This window comes from Medicago truncatula, chromosome 6 (genome assembly GCF_003473485.1).
Source record: "Medicago truncatula cultivar Jemalong A17 chromosome 6, MtrunA17r5.0-ANR, whole genome shotgun sequence".
NCBI lineage: Eukaryota > Viridiplantae > Streptophyta > Magnoliopsida > Fabales > Fabaceae > Medicago > Medicago truncatula.
In genome coordinates, this window is record NC_053047.1 from 10229410 (window position 1) to 10243720 (window position 14311).

At 31.3% G+C, this 14311-nt stretch overlaps 1 protein-coding gene across 1 annotated transcript; it reads left to right on the forward strand.

Annotated features, from left to right (window-relative positions):
• Positions 1–679: 679 nt before the first annotated feature.
• LOC25495838 (co-chaperone protein p23-2) lies at positions 680–6300 on the forward strand. Its single transcript, XM_013596090.3, has 6 exons — positions 680–777; positions 1489–1672; positions 2093–2249; positions 5010–5038; positions 5168–5213; positions 6010–6300. Exons 1-6 carry the CDS (start codon positions 773–775, stop codon positions 6042–6044), a joined length of 456 nt encoding a protein of 151 aa, XP_013451544.1. The 5' UTR covers positions 680–772; the 3' UTR covers positions 6045–6300.
• Positions 6301–14311: the final 8011 nt, after the last annotated feature.

Below are 14311 nucleotides of genomic sequence, written 5' to 3' on the forward strand. Positions count from 1 at the left end.
GTTAAAAAGATTTAGTTACTCATGGTAGCTAAAAACAAATTACAAAAAAAAATACAACATACCATTGAAGCTTCTAGTGCTTGCCTTCCTCTTGAACCGCTTCGTTCTGAATGAGGAATGTGATATTTATTTATAGAAAGAGTTTCCACCTGAACTAAAATACGAGGCTTTTTGCACCAAATAGTCACAAAACAGCGCCTTGGGCCGCAAGGATACACCTAGATAAATACACCAGACACATGTGAGTGACATTTTGGGAGCCAGACACCTACTTTCATGCCCCAGACACCCCAGTGCAAAGTTCCTGGGCTCCTAGTGTTTAAACTACGACTCTTGCATACCAATGTGACAATGTCCATGCAGCTTAACAACAACCGACCTACATTAATATTTTGTATTATAATTTTACTCGTAAATAAATAATCTTTTGTGACATAGTAAATACACATTTTTAGATTATATATAAAAGAAAATTAGAATCTACAAGTCCTAGTTCAACTGACAAAAATGTCGAAATTGTTAGGCCGGATACCATGATCGGGGTTCGAACCCCTGTACCTCCACTTGTGTGTGTGAGTTTATAATGACTTTGTCATTTCGTCTATCTAAAAAAAAAAAATTAGAATTTTTTTATTAATTATATATTTTAAAACATATGTTATTTTCAGTATTCCTCGTATAAATAGATTAAGGAACAAAAAAAGAACAACCAACGACACATCAAAGAATCAAAAGTTGTCACTCTTTCACTTCACTCTCACTCAGCTGAAGAATGAGGTTCTTCCTTTTCCTTCGTTTTACTTTCACTGAAATCTCAAAATTTTCATTATTATTTGAATTATTACTTAATTTCAGCATAACCCATTTCAATTTGATGTTATTATTGTCTTTGTAACATTTGTTTCAACCATAAAAATCACATCTTTGTAATAATAATGAAGAAAGTTTGTGATTTTTTATGCACTTTTGTTGACCCATTTGTTTGTAACATGTAAAGTTTCAATACTTATAGTCATTTGAAGAATTTTTGTTTATTGAGTATATTGAATGTTGGTTTTGAATTGTGGTTTTTGATATTGCGGAGAATTGTATTCAGAAGGGTTCTGATATGGTTTTAATGATGGCCTTGCTGCGGTTGCAGAGACATCGAAAATCTTTGATGTCGCGGCTTAGATTGTAGTCGAGGAACTTTTTTAAAACCCTATGAAATTTCAATATTGCGAGCTATTTTAACAATTTATTTTTATTAATTAATTGAATAATCATTTTATATCGAAATACTTGATATTGCGGAAAATCACATTCAAAGGCTGCGGACACGGCTTCAGTGATGGCTGTGTTCAGGCCGTGACCGCAGACACATTAGAAAACTTTGATGTTGCGACTTAGATTATAGTCGCGGAAATTTTTTTAAAACCCTATAGTTGAAAGATTGTTTTTTATTTTTATAATTTAAGTTGATTTGATTTTTGGTTTGTGTATATGCAGTCGCCATCCAGAAGTTCTTTGGGCACAGCGTTCTGGTAAGGTTTACCTGACTATTGCTCTACCTGATGCCAAGGATGTTTCTGTGAAGTGTGAGCCTCAGGGTTTGTTTATCTTCTCTGCTTCTAGGGTTCAACATGAATCCTACAGCTTTAGCTTGGAACTTTACGGATCAATTCAACCTGAGGTGAGTGATCTTTTCTTTGATGGCATATGAAAATTGAATGCTTTTGTTTGATTATGTACATACTTTGTGGTTATATCCTACTTTCAAATTGTAGTACGTAAGGCCTCTTTAACTACATCGTGATTGCAACTGCGGCCACATTTGTCTGCATTTTTTCACATTATCAAGGATTGCATAACGAGTCGTCGACTCTTCCACTTTACCAATTGTTGTCCGCGCTATGAAAGTTTTCTGAGCCTTCATAACCACATCGTGATTGCAATTGCGGCTGCATTTGTTTGTATTTTTCCACAATATCAATGATTGCATATCTAGTCTATGACACTTCCGCTTAACGAATTGTTTCAATTTTGTTTTTCCATATCATGTTTTGAAAAGGTTGGATGGTCCTGTCTGAAAAATTGTCATTGTTGTATCTAGGGTTGTAAAACTAAAACTGGCTCAAGAAACATACTATGCTCAATTCAGAAAGGACAAAGAGGTTGGTGGAAAAGATTACTGAAGTCTGAAGAGAAACCTGCACCATACCTGAAGGTTGATTGGAATAAATGGTGCGATGAAGATGAAGAGTCAGAATGTAAGCTGTCATTATCATAAAGTATTTTCTATTCGGCATTTCAAATTTTCACTCTAATTCAACATAAGCATTTATATTTGTATGGACATCCATGTGATTTCTACATGTTAGTTTGAAGAATAACCCTTATTTATAGGGATAAAGGACTTCTAATCATAATTAAATAGGGAAAAAATCATGATAATAACAATGAAATATGTAAAATAATCTTATGAGATAATCTAAGATACTAAGATTAGAAACGGATCCTTTGAGATAAAATATGATACTCTAACACAAAATCAAGATATATACTGTCTTATACTCAACAGTCATTATGATCTTGGAGGTTCAATTGTTTATCAAACCTGGCTAATTTCTCCAACACATGTTTCTTTGCTGACTTTGTATTCCTTTTGTACGTCATTTCGGCTGGTCTATATTTCCTCATCCATGCTCATTTTGTTTGAGCAGCCTGATCCCTTTCTGCAGTGACTCTTTCTAAGTGACTGTTTCAAACTGCGGTGGAAGGCTTCTAGACGTGCGTTTTTCTAAAAGCTAGAAATTCCAGCTTCACAATTTTCACGTTTAAAGTGCATTGGGAAGTGGAGATGAGCCTCCAAAAGCTAATCCAAACACCCACGTGTGTTTTTTTAGCTGCATATTGTTCCAACCTTCCTGCCATGTAGTCACTGCATATTGTTTTAGCTGCATATTGTCTCTCTCATCGTCTCTCACATACCTTGTTTATGTTATATCTTTTGAAGCCCATCACATGTGGCAGTTTATGAAGCATGTTATGTTATATTTGTAAGTTTCTTTATTTTATTGTTTTGTTTTCAACGAGCTGGATACTTAATGAACGTAGGCTCAAGGGGGAGTAATAGAATATTAGGACTATAATTGTGTTAGGATTCTTATTATGCTACCAATGATATATATAAATGGCCTTTGTACTAATTGTATTATACTTAGTCTAGAATGCTAGCAGGAATAGGAAGGAGTATTAGAATAGTGTTTTACTACTCCCAAGTATCCTCATTGCGTAATCTTATTCATTGAAAGCTCTCTAACAAAAGGGTTAGAGAAATCCAATTTAATTGCGTTACAATAACTAACATCATATCGTTGGGACATAAAAAAAAAAAAAACGTTTTTCATCTGGTGGCAAAATGACTAAGTAATAAGTATATTCTATTGTTACCAAAAATAAATATGCACATTATCTTCCGATGACACGATATTATCTACTTAAGATATGTGAAAAGGCTGAGGGTGTGGTTGAGACATTAATCCTAGTAGCAGTTGGCAGATTTTTGACTGGCCTACATTGAGCTTCAAGTTGATCAGAACCTGATTAGTTATGAGCTAGTGATTGTATCTAATTTTAGCCTTGATTGTGAGCTCTTGAGATGTATAGTGTTGTTTTTTACGGCGCCGATGATAAATGAATTCTGAACCTCGTCTATTAGTTGCTTTGGCTAGTATAGGGGGTGGTAGAGCAGGTAGATGAGGAAGACATAGGAGGTTGTGGGTGTAGTATGATCAATGGTTATATTGGTGGCCGCAGTGGTGTTGATGATTGTGCACAAATGTCCATATCTTTGTTATTTCTGTGGTGAAGAAGGCTGTTAGAATAGCAAGTTAGCAACTCCGAATCTAAATTAAATAGATAAAATTATGCACACAAGACCACGAGCGATTGATTGCGGGGTTTGGTCATTGTGCTTACGTCTCCGCTATATTTTTCGATTAAGCAAGATTCAGGTTACTGATTACAACTTGAGTTCAAATATTATGGTCTGGTTTACAAGTTTTACCCTGACCCATACCACCCTCCGCTCCCTCTCCGCTCAATGCGCTCGAGCGGCTACGCATGAGTGATACACAACGAAGGCGATGTTAAGAAAAGTTGTTGAAAGTTGAATGGGAAACCTATAGCACACAATATCAAGGCCAACATTATGCTCTCACGACCTTACCCTAAATTTTTACCATATTAGACGCTAATTTGACGACTATACTCGGATTCCAGGATATACTAGATATTGTCACTTTCTTTATTGCTACTCTTGTTCTGTTACTTAATTCCACTGCTTGTCTCATTTCTTCTCCTGCAACTTGATTATTTACTTAGATGCAAAAGATGGCATGACTGGTAGTACACGATTTTATCTTCATTTTAGTCATCTCTTGTGGTAGAAAGTGGCAGCACTGACCACTACCTATTTTTCGCCTTCTCTTCCCCTGCAGTCTGTCTTCAGTCATCTATACTTGATTAATATTGAGCTGAAATTATCTCTCATGTTTTGTGCTTTACTTCTTGGTAATACTATATAGAGACAAGGAGACTAACAATGGAGTTCTTTTCTCTATCAATTCAAAAGTGAAACTATTAGCTTATTTTTCCTCGGAAAATCTTTTCTGTACATTTTCTATTTTGATTTTTTATTACAAAATGTTGCATCATTTCAACCATATTTCTAGTTTACATTCATTGTTTTCTATACAAATCTTTGAAAAAAGAAAAAAAAAATAAAAAATAAAGCAACATTTTTGTAACTAAAGTCTAAAAGCAAAAACAAGAAATGAATACGAAAAAATATTTTCTCAAATTAAATAGGACCTTAGCATCATGGTCCCTGTAATTTACCTTGGGTGTAAGATTGGTTCAAGAACCTTGCTTTCTTATTTGTATGAGTTTCTGGAGGATTAAAAATAAATCGACTACTTGTGAGTATTTCACTTGTCTGATTAAAGTTTCTGTTTGAATCATTGCAGCTGAACCGATATCTGATGATGATGGACGGGTAATTTAACTTTTTTTTTTTTTTTTTTTTTTTTTTCTTTCGCTTTTCACATGTAATTTTGTGCTGTAGAGCTTAACAAACCTCCAGGTACTTACTTAATCTTGTCCAATGCATTTTGATCTTTTGCAGTTTGCTGGTGAAGATGATGAAAGCAGTGACGACGAAGGAATGTTATGTGAGTGAATCCATTGCATCTCTACTTTAGTTAGTGTGATGCTTGCAATTGCTTACTGAAATGATATTTGTTGGTAATTTTGATGTCAATGTAGAATATATGCTCTATGAAATGTGTGGGCTCAGTATGGATAAGCTGTTTAATTAAGCGCTTATGCTTATAGCATAAACATTTACCATATAAGTGCTTATGCATAAGCTATTTCTATATTAAAGGATAAAATTAAGTCAAATTGTTTTCATGCAAGGTATAAGTTGTTTTCACAAGTTATCCTTGAGAGTTTATAGAAGTAAGCTGAAAACAGTTTATGGACATGTTATAAGTAGTTTTTCAACAAGCTCTCCCAAGTGCTTATACCAGTAGATAAACTCAAATAAGCAAATCCAAACAAACCCTTACTTTATTTCATAATATATGGTCAAAATATATAATGCATGCATCTGCTCTATCTCTCAATATTTTTTATATTTTAAAAAAGGAATAAAGATCTTCACAATTTACATTTTTATCAATAGTTAGCAATGTCCTGTGAAATCAAAAACTATTTCATTCAATTTTTCTGTAATTATGGATTTAAAGGATATAAGTCGTACTTGTAAAATAATCTACACTGGCATCCATTGAAAATCCACTGTTTTGCCACATTACTCAACTTTTAAAAGTTATGTTAAAACTGATAGTATGACATGGAAAAATAGAGATTTCTCATTGAATGTCAGTGTAAAACTGATTTATACTAACAATGTATGTTCAATAAACTCAGTTTATGTATCAATAAATGATTATTGTTTTGCAGATCTCCCTGACTTGGAAAAGGCTAGGGCAAAGTAACTCTGACAGTAGCAACAAAGGTTGATGAAGCTTCAAGGAGATGGAGTTATATGGAAGTGTTAGATAGGTGCATGGATAGACTACTTTATAAGAAACAATGATATTATTGTAGCTATCCTGTATATATAAAATCTGAGTAGTGCTTTGGAATCTGAAAACAATCTTGTTTTTCTTTGATTATTTGGCACTAAATTTAGCTAGCTATCTTTGTTGTGAATGTTGGTTGCATCACATAATCTAACATCTTTTATTTAAAGTTTTTTCTTTCTTTTCTTTTGAGATTATACAACCCAGACATCAATTGTTTTTAGAGGTGGGAATAGGCTGAGCCGAGTTAGGCTATGTAAAGTCTAAGCTTGATTTGTTAGCTGACTTAAAAATTTATTTCATTTGAACGTACGTAAGTAATTTGACTTATGTTTAAATAGATTAACGAGGTAATAGACCAATGCGACTAAACTTTATTTTGATATTTAACATGCATTTTATGAATCTAACTATATGATATCATATTTGAATTATAGTTTATAATGCATTTTGTAAACCGAAGTATGCATGCCTTTTTCTATTATCGTATTTTGCTTCTAGTGAACTTGACATGACTTTGATCTTTTCGTCGTCTTTAGGGTAATTTAGGTTTTCTGCATACATATAGAAGATATGTTGCAAACCTTGATTGAAAAGATATGTAAATTGTGTTTGTTTGAACCGATTGTGCAAGGAGAGTTTTAGTGAGAAAAGAAAGCTCAACTTTCTATATTGTTCCTCTGTTTGAACATAAAGTGGAAGGAGATATAAATTTAAACAATAGATGATAAAAAGTTCGATTGTAAAAAAAGATCACAATTCAACATTTAAGAAATTCTTACAAATTATTATCAGCCTTAAAAGTGATGTCTTTTGGCGAAGAAAAAAGAAATGAATTTTAGTCTCAAATGTGATATTTTAAATTTGACTCAACGATGAAAAAATAAAGGTGAAAATAACCTTTTTTAGGAAAAAAAAACATGAATTGAAATCAAAATTGCAACAAAGGTGAAAATAGAGGACAAACAGTTTGATTTAAAAAAGATTATTTTCATAAATATGAGATAAAAATACAATTAAACCAATAAATTAAAACAACAAAAATTAACTAAAAGTATAGATAAAATAATGAAGAAGATCCAACCACTATGTACAATCAAGTTTGATTCTTCATCCTTGATAAACTATAATATATTCCACCATATCCATCGGAAATTAATCTTTAGCACCTAGAGTTTGCTCACAAGCACCTCAAACTTCCAAAAATATCCCCAATGCCGTTTGCAACTTTTTAAAGCGCTTAAACGAGTAACCGGTCAACAAAGTATCCCCCTTTCTGGGCGACCATTATAATGGTTCAAATAAGTAAAATTTTTTAGAGCGGTTTAATGTGCTGTCGATGTAACAAATTGTTGTTTCAATTAACGAATTACAATATTTTACATCAGTTAAATGTGTAACCAATCTAAAACGACTTTGAGAATGGTTTTTGTTACATTTGAGCATTTGAGGTCTTTTAGATGATTTTGTTAACATTTTGATGGACAGTTTGTTTGGGAACAAGATTTGATATTTACAAAATCTAATCAATCTTTTGTAAACTTTAATTCTATGATTTTCTTTTAGTTCATGTGTATTGTAATTAACATTCCTTATTTGTTTCATATATGCATTAAAACAAAATAGAGCTACTTTGAAAGTGAGTATAATTCGCTTAAATCTGTACTTTTTTTTAAATGGAAAAATATTATTTAGAGACTCAAAACTTGAACAAGAAGTGCACGTGAAGAAGAGAACAAGAGACAACACACACCGTATATAGGTGGCACGAGCGAAAACAATAAAGCCCAAATGGACAACAATATAATGAACGAGTGCAACCTCCACAGATCAATCAAGGGTTTACATATGCCAAAAACAATCATTAAAACAAACAATCCTAAACATTTTTCGTAAAATAGAAGAAAATAATAAAGAGAGAAAAACAAAGCATTAGAGAGAATAGGAAAAAGAACATTAGAGAGAATAGAGAACATATATACCGGAGGTATTGATGCTGATGTTGAGATGAATGAGAGAGAACATTGATGAATAAGAAATAGAGCAATCAGTGTTTATTGTTGGTGAAACAAGTTGGTAGGGAGAGAACGGTGAAGTGGAAAAAAGTGGAATGAGAGAGAAAAGTGATGAATGAGATGGATTATTTCCAATTATAAGGTGTAAATTAGCATAAATATAAATGAGTTGGATTAGTTCCATCAAGAGAGATGGAGAGGTAAAGTTAAGAACCCCACAAAGTAGAGTTATCGATCGCGGAAAATGGTGATCTGTTCAGATTATGCTATGCTACGGCGCCACCATAACAGCTACTTGACCACACTTTGTATTAAATAATGTATCACATAACAAAAGTGACAGTTCAGATTCTGCTGCGTTATAACGTTAGAGCGCCGCAATAACAGGTATTTGACAATGAGTTGTACTAAATTGTGTACACCAAAACACTTGTGATTGGTTCATATTCCACTATATTATAGCACCGCTATTGGACAACGATGCCACAAACAAATGATAAATTTAGCAGCATTGAATAATAAAAAAAATAGCACAAACATATATTTATAATTCTCTTCTTTACTATTACAAAATTAGTTACAAACCCGTGTAGTTTCGAAGGAGAAATCTTATAAATTACGGAAAATTGTTGTCTTTTATAAATGTGAAAATGAAAGCTGCGTAAACCAAAATTTTGCAACACAGAGCCTAAAACACTACATAACAAATAACATAACAACTATTATAATATCTTATTCCTTAAAGTTAACCCTAACGCAAAATTTTGCCCAAGATTTAACCTAACTTCTTTGCTTAATTTTACTATATTAACCCTATTTAATTTAATCAAAATGTTAACGTTAATTGTTAGGGAAATCAAAATAAACAAATCGCTTCTAATTTTTCTCCTTAATTTTACTAAACAAATTATATTAACCCTAGATTTAATTTATGCAAAATGTCATCTCTTATTTATAAACGTTAACCCGTGATGCAATATTAACCCTAGATTTAACCTAATTTTTTCGTGTGACTTTACTATATTAACCCTAGATTTAATTTATGCAAAATGTCATCTCTTATTTTTAAATGTTAACCCGTGACGCAATATTAACCCTAGATTTAACCTAATTTTTTCATGTGACTTTACTATATTAACCCTATATTTAATTTATGCAAAATGTCATCTCTTATTTCTAAATGTTAACCCGTGATGCAATATTAATCCTAGATTTAACCTATTTTTTCGCGTGACTTTACTATATTAACTCTAGATTTAATTTATGCAAAATGTCATCTCTAATTTTAACCTAATTTTCCCCCCACACTTTTGCATTTAATGTTTATCTAAAGTAAAATAAAAGTATGTTACCAATTATATGCTGTTTTTTTTTTAAAAGGAATAACCGTTAACCCGTCTAGCTATATTTAACTTAATCTCTTCCTTATAAATGTTAACCCGTCTTGCTATACTTAACCTATTTTATTTTATTTCTTAAAGTTAACCCGGACGCAAAATTTTGCCCTAGAATTAACCCTAATTAACGCAAAATTTCTTAAAGTTAATCTCTTCCCAATTATTTTACTGTATTAATCCTATTTAATTAACCCTGTTTAATTTGATCAAAATGTTAACGTTAATTGTTAGGGAAATCAAAATAAACAAATCGCTCCTAATTTTTCTCTTTAATTTTACTAAACAAATTATATTAACCCTAGATTTAATTTATGCAAAATGGCATCTCTTATTTCTAAATGTTAACCCGTGACGCAATATTAGCCCTAGATTTAACCTAATTTTTTCGTGTGACTTTACTATATTAACCCTAGATTTAATTTATGCAAAATGTCATCTCTTATTTCTAAATGTTAATCGGTGATGCAATATTAACCCTAGATTTAACCTATTTGTTCTAAAAGTACTTTTTTTAGTAAGTACTTAATTGATATTGTGTTTGACCTAACTTCTCCTTATAAATGTAGAGAAGTTTGAAAAATGTCGGGTCAAACGATACCTTAATCTTCCACAACAGCAATGTAGAAGCAACTGAATTTGGGAGAAAAATTGAAAAAGTTAAAAATATAAAAATTAGAAAATAATTAAAAAGAATTGGTTAGGGGCAAAAATGGAAATTCATAGGCCATTGTTAAAAAAAATATATAATATTAAAAAATAAAGAAAAGGTTCCCGGCATAAGTTGAAAAGAGATGTTTGTGAAATAAATTGTCGAGAAGTAGTTTTTTAAAGTAACATTCAACATCTTCTGGTCAAAGCTCATTCCATTCAATTTTATGCGTTCAAAAAAAATACTTTTTTTAGTAAGTACTTAATTGATATTGTGTTTGACCTAACTTCTCCTTAAAAATGTAGAGAAGTTTGAAAAATGTCGGATCAAACGATACCTTAATCTCCCACAACGGCAATGTAGAAACAACTGAATTTGGGATAAAAAATTGAAAAAGTTAAAAATAAAAAAATTGGAAAATAATTAAAAGTTATTAAAAATATAAAAATTAAAAAATAATTAAAAAAAATTGGTTAGGGGCAAAAATGAAAATTCATAGGCCATTGTTCAAAAAAAAAAAACTCAACCAATAAATAGATTATCAAATTGCCCCTTATAGGGACAAAATGGTAAATTCAAGGGACATTTCTTTTCTTATTAGTATATAGATGAAAACATGATCTGAAATCAAACCATAGCTATGAATGTACTTATTTATGGACAACAGAACACTAATTGAGAAAAATTACTATCCCTACCTAATTCAATTTTCATACAGAAAGAAAAAGACTTTTCCTTCCCAATCATACTTGCACACTTCTTTCCACCTAGAATACACCAACAAAAACTGTGCATTTTTTTAAAAAAAATTTTGATTTTCATTAAGAGAATCAACCAAAACAAAGTATTTTTTTTTATTTCAATTCAATTACCATAGAAAAAAGACTTAAACTTTAGCTTAAGCTTTAAAAGGGCAAACAAATAGCCAAAACTTATACAGAATAAATATAAATTTTAGGGCAAAAAACGTTAAACTTTGAAAAACCCGTAAATCCAAAAACATTGAAGACAAAACAATAGAAACCTTATATTATAATCCAAATTCAAATAAAATAATAACCTAGAGAAATAAATACTAACTAGAAATGAGGATATATGAGATAATGGAATCCGGTAAAGCACTCAAAAGAACTCTATAATAAGCAACATAAAAACAAAAGAGTTATTATTTATTCAGAATAAAACTAGATTCAAATAGTGAAATTACAACAAAACAAAGAAACAGTGATCTGATGAAAAAAACACAATACCTAGATGGTGATGAGACACTAAGATTATGAGATACTGTTTGGGAGATTTGTTAATTTGTTAGGAAAAGGTTGGAAATTTGAAGGAAGGGGAAAGCAACTTGCTACAGAATCTGTTATAGTGCATTATTATGGGCAAACTCAAACATAAGAAGAGAGAGAAAGGTAGGATAGAGAAAAAAAGCATGTATAAGGTGTTGGTGGTGCATCATAATATTTGTGGAAAATCATAATCTAGTTGTATATTACACTCTTCCACTGTGGAAGACCTATCAAGCTCATCCACCCTAGACTGAGCCTGGTAATAAAGGGAAAGGAAAGCAAACAGACATAAATTTCCAACACAAATGCAGCTCACATACCTTTTTTTTAAAACTTTTGCCGTCCTTAGGCTTTTGAATTTCATCAACATGATGCAACAAATGTTGTGTTAACCAAAATTTCCGTAAAATTGAATTGAATGGTGACAATTTTCAAAATTGATAAACAAAATCAGGTTCAATGTCCATATGCTATTCCATTAAACACTTTACCAATCACTTTATATAAAGATAAGCAAACAACCCTTTATAACAAAATTCCATAAACAATGGAAAAATGAATTGAAATGCCTTTTTGGCAGGCATCGGCTTGCCATCTTTGATGTAAAATTTGCAAATCTCAATCTGAATCCCTCCCTTCCAATGCTTCACAAAAACTTTCATTGTTGTCCCAAGTTGCGTTAAAAAAATCAATATGAATAAATAAAAAGAGCAAAAAGAAACCCTAATGGGGGATTTGGGGGTTTTGAGGAATCGACCTCACAGACGACAATTTCGTCGTTGGAATCTGAATTTTCCTTGACCATCTTTTTGGGGGGTGTGTGATCTTTAGTAAGTTCTTTCCTCTTCTTCCCCTTATCAGTTCCAGACCTCTTCTTCTCCTTTTCAGTTCCAGGAATTTCTCTATAAAGATTTAACAAGAATCTAAAATTAAGTAGAAAGATTAACCAGTTATAAAATTTTTTGACCTAAATTTGTGAATGTCGCTGTTTTTCTTCTTACGATTTGATTTGATCATAATGGAAGGAAGTTTTTAATTAGCTTTATCTAATTACACTATTCAATAAAAAATTATTATTTTAATCATCATTTATTAAGTTAATTTAATTCAGTAATGAGCATACAAATCTATCATTTTAGAAGGTGTGAAGCTTCGTTATGTAAGTCACTTAGTATGTGACTTTCTATATTTACATCTCATATGATGTTACATTCTCTAACATGAATTATCTCATATGAGAAGATGTCATTCTAACACAAAATCCCAAATTCAGAATCACAACACAAATTCAGTATTGAACAAATCATGTCATATTCATATTAAAACAAATTTCATTGATTTTGAGACTTAAATCAATTTACAAACTGGATGCGAAACATAACAATTTATAGTAAAATCACGAAGCACGTACATTATTATGAAAGGTACAAGTGTGGAACCAAACTAGGCCAATCTTCACAACTTTTGTATTTTCATCTATCCATCCTTAGCTTCATTCAATTTAAATTCCTAGTTTATTTTCAGTTAATTGACATAAGACATTGTCTAAATTCCTATTCTTCTTCACCAGCTTCCTGATTGTGCAAATCTAACACATACAATCATCATTATTATCCAGAAATTGTTTTCACTAGCTTCCTAATTGTTCAAATTTAACCCTAGAACAATCAATTTTATTAAAACAGTTCAAAGGCAAGACAATTCCAGTAAACCCTAATTCCCAAATGATAGAACAAATTGTGAAAGAATCAAAATCATGTAACACATACCTTTATGGAGATTGACGGTGAGAGAGAGATCTGAAGATTGAGAAAAAGAGAAAGATTTGATATTAATTTTTTTTAAGGAAGTTTTTTTATACAACTTGTAATAAATGAAAGAGCTTAAGTTAGAGCCCATTTGTTATGGATTTTCTAAGGAAAAAAAACAATTTTTTTTTAAAAATAATCACTTTTAAGAGCATTGCATGTGATTGTTACGGTTTTAAAAAAAATCAAAATCTAAAAACAATTTCAAATCAGAAACTGTTAAGAGTAGCTTGTCAAAAAATAGATTTTTTTTAGAGGAAAGAGAAAATAAGGGTCAAATTGAACTAATTTTGTAACAAAAAATCTCTTTTATATAGTTGATCTTAGATCAGTTAATTAAGTAACCGGTCTAAAAAGTATCCATGTCTAGGCAATACTCTTGTTGTTCAAAAGTATGACTTTTTAGAACAGTTAAATGAGTTATAGATGTAACAAGTTGTTCCAATTAGCGAATTGTGACATTTTAGATCGGTTAAACTTGTATCCGATGTAGAACATATTTGTGATCGATTTTAATTAAAGTTCACCGCGGAATGGTTTTTTAACTCCGATGGCAGTATTTTAGGAAGTTTGAGCTGTTTGTGAACAATTACTAGGCACCTAAATAGCAATCTTAATATCCGTATCACATGTTAGTTTTACCACCTTTGAACACAAGCTTCACCTATTTTGGAGAGTCCATCCAAGTTATTTTGTGTTGCTCTAAACCTGGCCTTTTCGAAAAAAATAGCAATTTACAGTCTTTGCAATTTGTTTTTGGCAATAATGAAGATAATTAAGGCTAAAGCAAAGGAATTGGTGGTGGAAGTTTGATACTATCATTATGAAATCTGCTAAAAGTTTTGGTATGATTTTAATTTGTAGGAATTCTTACAAACTCTTGATTAGTCAATGATATAAAATTTAAGATTGAAATTCTTCCCATTGAATTTTGATATTTGTGTCATTACCTAAATACACCACATGGTAATTCCATCAGTCCACACAATTGTCCATGTCCCAAAAAAAGATAAGATTTTTAC